We start from the raw sequence: 8,687 nt of genomic DNA, 5'->3' as shown, positions 1-8,687 counted from the left end.
TAGAGGATTAAAATAAAACTGTTCTTGAAATTTAGAAAGTGATGAAACGAGGAGAAAAATAAATCCACCCCCACACGCTGCAAATCACTCCTTACAAGTTTGACATCTGCCAAGATCTTACTTGGAAAAAAACCTTGGGCTCCTTCACTCAGTCTTCCCACGCTGTTCAAGGCATAAAGCTCAGAAGTGGCGTTCACCCGCCATGGACACATATGGACAGACCACCCATAGACGCCCAGCATCCTCATTAATACATGCTACTTATCACTGTGTGGGTTTTTAGATTGCTTTCTAAACAATATTACTGCTAAACCTTCATATTCTGTGCATTTTCTGTGATGAAACTTAAATATAGAGGAGCAGATTTGACATGTTTCAGCAGGTTTCCTTGTTCTTTAAAGGTAAACAATTAAAAGTAGGCCATTAGTGTGTTACATTTAATGTTTATACATCAGTATGTATTAATCAAGTGATTGGCTGACTAAAATACTTCAATAGTAATCAGTCAAAGTATGACTACAATTTAAATCAAGTTATTGGTGATGAGGGACTACATTTAGCTGGAAGGAAATGTATGAATAGAAGCAATGCCTGAGTTTTAGATTATTCTTTTGCATTACTTCTAAAAGATCATCCCAGCATACTGTCTGTTGCCTTCACTTTCCTTTCATTTCCATGACACAACTGCTACCATGAACCTGCATAACATTCAGACTATTCACTAGATGTGGCATTGGGTAAATCACAAAAGGGAAAAACATATTCTGCAGAATGTGTTCCTCTGGTAAGATGGAGTTACCCTTGCACATTTATTTCCAATGTTTTGGCTAGGCATTTACCTGTCTCACATACTTAATAAACACTATTTTCCACAATTCCACTGAGCCGTTTTTGCCATTAAACACTAAAAAATAAAATAAAAATAAAACCAACCACTCACTGTTGAAAGACTTTAATTATCCGGAACACTAACATCAAGAACGTTTACTTGAAAATGTTTCCACTTTAGTCCATCTTCAAACCTGTTACACTATGTTCCACTGACTAGTATTACAAATTTCACTGACATGTTTCCTCATACTTGCCAAAGACAGAACTACAGTAAATTATTTCACAAAGTGTTTGAAGAAAACATATATAAGAAATTATTCTTTCCCTCTTCTTCTATGATGAAGCAGAAACTTAATTTTAAAGTAACAAGAACAGTCATTATAGAGCTAAATATATTTGACATATTTAACCTCACAAATAAATAAATATATACAAGGGAGGTTACAGCATGTCAACTACGAAGTACAAGCTTTCCGCTGTAGAATTGAGAGCATTCAAGAGCATCTAACTGACACAGAGTTTAAGGTTACTACATGGTAGTAAAAAAAAGAGGAAAAAAAAAATCTTAATTTAGCAAAAATATAGGTAGCTGTACATTAAACTGATAGGTTACAGCTCAGCTTCACTCAGGATACTGTGTTTGCTTTTTATATTATGCTGATTTATTATGTTTTACTGATTCCTCATTTTTTTGGGAAGGTTTGATTTTCCTTCTCTTCACTTCTGAACACCTTAATCAGGTAGAAATCTCACAGTAAGCTGCTATATGAACACTATTATCTACAGTAGTTAAGCAAGTGGGATGATAAAATATAAGTTCACTAAATGCTTGTACTTAATCTCTCCCTAAATTAAAGGTATCTGACAACACTCAACCCTGTTAATAATGACATTAGTGACTCGAGTTGACTTTCATTCATACCACCCTATAATGATTTGCAGTTACAAGACTGAGGTTTCATTAAGGTCCATGTAGCAACAGCAGTGTTTCTGGATGGTCAGGTCATCCTCCCCTCACCAGGTTTTTGCAGCCAGGGAAAACATGCCATTTGTGCAGTCACAGCATTAAATGATCTCTGCACACAAAAGTGCATGCAAAGAGCCAAGAAAGGCACAAATCCACATCCCTAATCACTGGACATCCACCTGCCTGCCAACTGAAAAAAATCTCAGCACAACTTCATGGTCACCTTCTGAATGCAATTAAATATTTGGCTAAAGATAATTTGGTTAAAAAGAAAAGAGCCTTTTTTTGAAATGAACATTTCCCTTAGGAGATATTCTCCTCTGGAAACAGTATTTGAAAATACCTTTGGTGTTTTGTCCCATGCCTTCAGAGACATGTGCAGTTACAATGCTTGTATCACCTGTCATGCAGTGAGAGAGATGCACTTTTGGCAGGCATGCCAACATGCTAATGTGTCACACATTTATAGGGACTAGAACAAGTAAGCATGTTATGTTTTTGTCTGCTCTCTGCACATATATGCACCTCAATCGTCATTATGCACACAGTATAGCAGTAGGGAACTCCCTAATGTTGCCTGAACACTGTTTCAACAAACTCTGCCTCCAAACAATCTCAATCAAGTCAACCAACAGGGGGGCAGGAGAGGGATACTGATAATGTTGTATGCCTAGAAAGTTGTTATTTATTTATTACTGCTAAATGTATTCCAGGTTATTGTAATGTTGCAATGCCATCTGATGGAAGTGTTCATACATACAGTATATCTGAAGTACAGAGAGTGACAAAAGAACCCAGGGGTTTACAAAGTATTGACCTTGTTTTTAAATACTTAACTTTTAGCACCATTCATTGTACTTAGATTGTCTGTGCTACACATGGTGGTTTCCTCTGTCACATTTATTGCATGATTATACAAATATATGTGGAGAGAGATCTAGATATGTATTTATAGATCTGTATCGAGTTGAATGTCTTATTTAGTTTAGTGAAAAAGAACATTAAATATAGGACTGTGATGGGAGATGCCACATTTCATATATGCCAGTCGATTACTGTTGAAACATGACTTCATGTAAACTTTGGATTTACCTGTGTACTTGTTCTGCACAGATGCAAAAGATCCATGCCACTGCCTGCTTCCATGTACACCAACAGGCTTAATATTTGCAAGAGTTATTAGCAACCTGCATGCCCTTCTCAGCCAGTACATCTATGTACTAAGTGTGCTTCTACATACATGGATACAAAATAGCCTGAATTTTGAGCACATACTGTTTTGGTAAGCATAGTTTGCATGATTAAGTCTATTTAGTGAGATATGGTTTAAAATAACCCTTTCAACACTGCTGTTAGGGTTTTATTCACTTATGAAAAAAAATGGACAGCATTAGACAGTCAAGAAGCAAGACTCTAACAAGTGTTGTAGGGAAAATCCATACTTTTCAAAAGAAAAAGACCATCAGTAAACTGTTCAATAAGAGCTTGCCTATACTGTGTGGCAGGTCTACTATTTTCCCCAGGAATCAAGACTTGCTTCTGTTTGAACTATATAATTTAGGTTGTTGGGTCTATTTACACAGGATTACAACTAGCTGTTGGCTGGCATGCATTTAAAAACAGCTCAATACCACAGTGGAAAATTGTCTTTTCCCACAATGTTACAAAGGTAGAGAAATTGGTCCTTGAGTGGAAGCTGTTAAGAGATGAACATTAAAAACCAGGAAAAATAATTAAACACATACTATGACATTCAGTATTCCCAATTCCACACAAACTTTGCTTTAAAAAATTCAGAAGAACAGTTAGAACTTTGTGCTGAGAGTAAATGTGTCAGACATGATGATATTTTCATAGAAGTTGTCAGAGTGAGGATTGCAGTATCTCTTAACCTTGACAGTAACATTGTGGACAGGGATGATTGATGTCTGTTCTCCATCCTCTTGAGCAAAATTTGAAGATGCCTTGTCAAGAAAAACATTCTCTAGGAAGAGGAAAAAGCAACAAGAAGTTAGGGCTTCTTAAGGAAACTCATAGCTTAAGAGGTGTGTCACTCCCACACAGATGTGCCATGAATTACCTCTACTGATGAATGAAATTAGTGACCTAATAGCCAGCAAACTACTTTTTGGCTTGGCTTGGCATTGTTTCTTCTAAATTCTTTCAAGGCACCTGGTTTTATGGAAGATCTCTCAGGTCTCTCTTGCAATTATCCTGCTATTCTTTTGCCTAAAGTATAACTGACTCCTACAGTCTTTTAATATATTAACTTACTGTTGATGCTTTGAATCTTACAAACTAAAAACATTTCAATTGGACTGGAACAGGGGTGACCTCCAATACACCCAGTAAATAGCATCTCCACATAATAAAGTAGTGGAAAATGACAGTTAAGCTGATTTAATAACTTAATACAACATTATTAATTTAATAATTTAATAAACAGTAGTGTTTTTTAAGCTATGCACAGAAATAATGTACTCAGCACAGAATGCAGCAGAAGCCAACTTGCATCTTAAAGCAGATAACTGGTCTTGCAACTAAACTTTGTGCTTTGTATTTTCCATAGCGTGCAGGATCTGGACTGAACAACTGTGTGGAGGAAAAGATGCAGAGAATTGGCATCTCTTCAGAGTTCATGTGCTATAACCAAAGGCTGGAACTGAAAAGAAATAACATCAAGGCAATTCCCAGCTGGGCTGAGAAAATCTGCTAGAGTGGCTAATGCTGTTGCTGTTCCGAGAGCAGTCAGTAGGTAGAGCTCATGTACTGGGCAACGAGAAGGAAAGAGCCTGTGTCTCACTTGACGATATCCTAATGAGCTTTCTCATCTCTTCCACTGTAGTAAATAAAGCTGCATTTAACTCTCTTAACACAGGCAAGGTTTGGACTGTCGCAAGCTGACAGTAAGATCCCGCGAAGCAACGTTTTTCTACAGGTGACATTTTTGATGGCTGTTTACAAGACTTTGCTGAAATCACCTTCAAAAATTCCCTGGCAAAGAATTCAGCGTATTGCCTAAACTATGATTTCATACGAAACCTTTTTTTTTTTTCATAGAAAAAATGTAACTAAACCAGAAAAGTAACCCACCCCTGCAGAAGTCATTACATCAAGCCATAAAAGAGTATGAAGTGCTGCAAAGGAGGAATGGATTGCGGAGTGAGAAATCAAAAGTTTCATTCATGAAAAAAGAAACAGGCATGGTCAGACACATCAGAATGAGGTTTTCAAAGCACGCAAGACTGTCCATGAATTGCAGCAAATAACTCCATGTCCAACAGCAAACTTCTGAGTATTGTGTACCTTCCAAATGTATGCATTTATCAGCCAATGGTATCACATTTGAAAGCTTTTCTACATATTCTGTATCTTATTACAAATATGAAAAGTTAATTCTCAGATTTTAGGGAAAGCTTTTGAAATTCCTTGTAGATATGTAGATGTTTTTTCACAAGGCATCATAACATTGTTCAGTACCAGATATTTCCTCATGAAATTTGCATGCACAGGAATTACAAAAGGCCTTAGAACCAGCGGAGCCCTGCTCTTTAGCACAGCGGGCTTCACACCTAAGTTCAGGGTTAAAATCCTGTATCACTGAAGTAACTGGGAGTTGCACCACCAACTTATCTGCAGAAATAATCTTAACTTCTAATTCTTAGATGTGTTATATATGGTATTTAAGTACTATCTACAACAAGTTTTAGACTCATAGACAGCAGCACCACAAAATGCCAAAGTGCCGATGTGATTTCTTGTATCCACCCAGTAGGGTCCACCCCATACTTGTGTCCCAGTCGGTGCATCCATCAGTCAGCCACCAGTTCACAACATGGCTTTTGGGCACATACAGTTTGTCATTCAGAGGTATTTTGGGAGAGATTTGATATGAAAAAATAATGGCTAGAGGACTAATTTCAAAATGGCCGTAGACCAAATAGAAATACAGTCTCTTAAAAGTCCTGTAATAACTTTAAAAAAGACTAAAAGGATTTCTAGGACTCCATCAGATTGGTTTTGCTTTTTTAATGTATGATTTGTGTATGGGTGTTTCAACTTAATCTCTTTTTCCCCAGACTCCTGTACAGAAGCATTAATTTCAGGACATGGTCTGATTTCTAAAATGGTATCTTCCAATTGCTTCATGCCCCAAGCAGAGCGCAGACACCCCGAGTTTGAAGCATGCTTATCCTCTGATTCAGCATCAATGGTGCAAGATAACAATAGTGAGAAACAAGCAGCATTTCGAACTGATTAGCAAAGTCCTTTGTGTCAGTGAGGACATCATGCAAGCAGCATCCCTCCACCCTGTTTAAAACATGCATCAACAAAAGCAATTCTCACTTTACCTGTAACGCTCCACCACTGATGAGGAAAGGGCCTTAGAAGACATTATCTATACCACAAACACATGAATGCTTGTGTCAATTCCAGAGAGCACATTATAACCATATTAACAAGAGCTGCCAAGACATGTAGCTATGACATTATTTGCCTCCAATTTAGCTAAGACATCAAACTGAGAAGTTTAGCTGTATTAAAAATCAGAATCTCAATGTTATTTTGTATTGTTTTAGCACGAGAAGAAATGTCAGTATTTAAAAACCAATTAGCAACAATTCTTTTGGAGTACCACATTAAAATGTGCATTTTTACATGCAAAAGCAAAATGTATTAAAATTTTAAAAATACAGAGAAAATATGTGGTATTCCCTTAATGTTCAGTAAACCATCACATTACAAATTATGATTGTATTACCAATTTTGAATGCAATTTCTCTTTATTTTGGGTGCTCTGTGTTTACAATGGGATAATAAGACTTACCTTCTTTTAGCCAAGAAAGGCTAAAGGCTAAATACAAAAAGCAAAATTTGCTTTCATCACACCTCCTTTGTTAAGTGTGGGAACACACTGAGATTGGAACTATGTATTTGATACAACATATATTAGGTTAGGAGTCCTATTAAACAGTATATTTTAAAAATACCAAAAATACATCAATAGGTGACATCTTCTCACTCTAGCTTTAACATGGAAATACATATTTACAGATGAACTGTGCTGCAGTGCAAGAACTCACCTGTGTGGCTGTTTCGTTTGCAATATGTGTTCGTTGTAGATTTTGATTTGGATGTTAAGTAGGTTGAATTTGAGCCGATAGAACTAGAGGATAAGGATTTCCCAAGATTATCAGAACTCTTCTTTATAATATTGGTTGCTGTTTTGCTCCAGTCTAAAAATGATTAAAATTTTTTACATAATTACCAGACGTACTAAATACCTAATTTATTCAATTATGAACATTTCAAGTATCAGATGTCTTTCTTAATCTAGCTTATAACAAACAACCCGTTCTTTTCCTGTCAGGTAGCCTCCTTGATTCTTAGGAAATACAAAAATTCCAGCTTAACTTATGTTGCTGCTTACAACAGCAGTTAAAATTGGAGCTCTAACAGTCTAAACAGTCATTTGGATGGATGGCAGAACTCTAAGATCTGGTTTGCCAGGATGCAGGAGAGCAGTGAAAATCTGTAGCTGTATAAGAATGCCAAAGTTTTATCACTTCAGGAGAGACATCCCAAGTGATGTATAGGAAAGGGATGGACAGGAGTATTTAGAGAGGTTTTACCATTTGAGGGCTTGATGTACTGAGGCAGATGCTAAATGCTAGTGGATTTGCACTTCCTGTTACAGGGTTTAGCAAATCGGTGCACTATTAATAACAATGGATTATAATGGTTATTCAGTAGTTCAAAACTGGAGAGTTTTGTCCTAACCACTAATACAACAGTTTTTATACTGGAACAACTTCCACAATTAAATTAAATAACTAATACCAAAAAATGTATTGAGGCAGACTGACACTGAAAAATTCTCACAAGTGTCCCAATTTCAGTCAAATAAATGTATCTAATTCCTTTGGTACCATATATTTGCAGGTCAGTACAGACACTTTCACACTGTCTTGTTGCCATTATTCACTGTACTTCAATGAAATTCACAAAATGGAAGAGGAGTACAAACCAAAGACAAAAGGGCCACTTTAGCCTTGATTGAAACCAAGACAAGAATTTTATTCTAAACCATTGCTATAAGGAATAGGTTACTATTTCTCCAATCTATCTCTCTGCAGTCATGAATCAGGTTTTCTTACCTACAAAGCGAAAGCATAAACATTTCATGTTGTACAATGAGAATGCACTCTCTACACAAAACAGAGCAAGACAAAGCAAAAATATTGATGGCAAAGCAGTTACTTAAAACCTTGAAACAAACCTTGGACACCAAGGATGCAAGACTATCTGGAGTTTATGCCACCTTACATGAACAGTAGATTTCAAGCCTGGTCATTGAGATACAGTTGTCTACACAAGAGTCTAAAGCCATCTGAGATTGCCAAAGGTGCAGGAGACTTAGGACACAAGTGTCCTAAATGTTGACAACCAACAGTTCTTCTGTATCTCTGAGAATTGCAGATGAACTTCAGTTCTGGAACTCAATCAGGCTTCTGCTAAAGGCATTTCCTATCATTTTGAGTCTCTAATGGTCTGTCTGAATTATATGTGAAAGGCAGAGCAGTTTGAAAAGGCAACGGTATTTGCCTCAGAGTATTTCCTACATCAATTCAGTCAACATACCGTAATATAGGAGAACAGGATTAATTAGCTTTTGAATGATACAGGGTTTGAACCTGTGGATCTTTATTTCTTTTGTTTGCTTGTTTTTGTTTAAGGGTCCAAAGGGCCTTCCAAAATCATACCTATAGCACTACAAAATTTACCAGCTTTCTTCATTGGAAAAATGAAAGAAAATACTTCAGAATTTTTTATGAAGCGGTATCTGAAAAGTCCCTTGGCAATTGTTATTACTGAAGTGACAGCCTAT

At 36.6% G+C, this 8,687-nt stretch overlaps 1 protein-coding gene across 1 annotated transcript in view; it reads right to left on the bottom strand.

Annotated features, from left to right (window-relative positions):
* Window positions 1–3,603: 3,603 nt before the first annotated feature.
* ADGRG6 (adhesion G protein-coupled receptor G6) overlaps window positions 3,604–8,687 on the bottom strand; it is a 105,335-nt gene continuing 100,251 nt past the window's right edge. The window contains exons 24-25 of the mRNA XM_054393684.1: window positions 6,883–7,035; window positions 3,604–3,782 (exon numbers count right to left, since the gene is read on the bottom strand). Coding sequence (XP_054249659.1) covers window positions 3,604–3,782; window positions 6,883–7,035 — 332 coding nt within the window. The remainder of the gene's footprint in view (window positions 3,783–6,882; window positions 7,036–8,687) is intronic.

Source organism: Indicator indicator, chromosome 2 (genome assembly GCF_027791375.1).
Source record: "Indicator indicator isolate 239-I01 chromosome 2, UM_Iind_1.1, whole genome shotgun sequence".
Lineage (NCBI taxonomy): Eukaryota > Metazoa > Chordata > Aves > Piciformes > Indicatoridae > Indicator > Indicator indicator.
The sequence above is the reverse complement of the archived record's forward strand: the minus strand, read 5'-3'. Positions and strand labels throughout refer to the sequence as shown.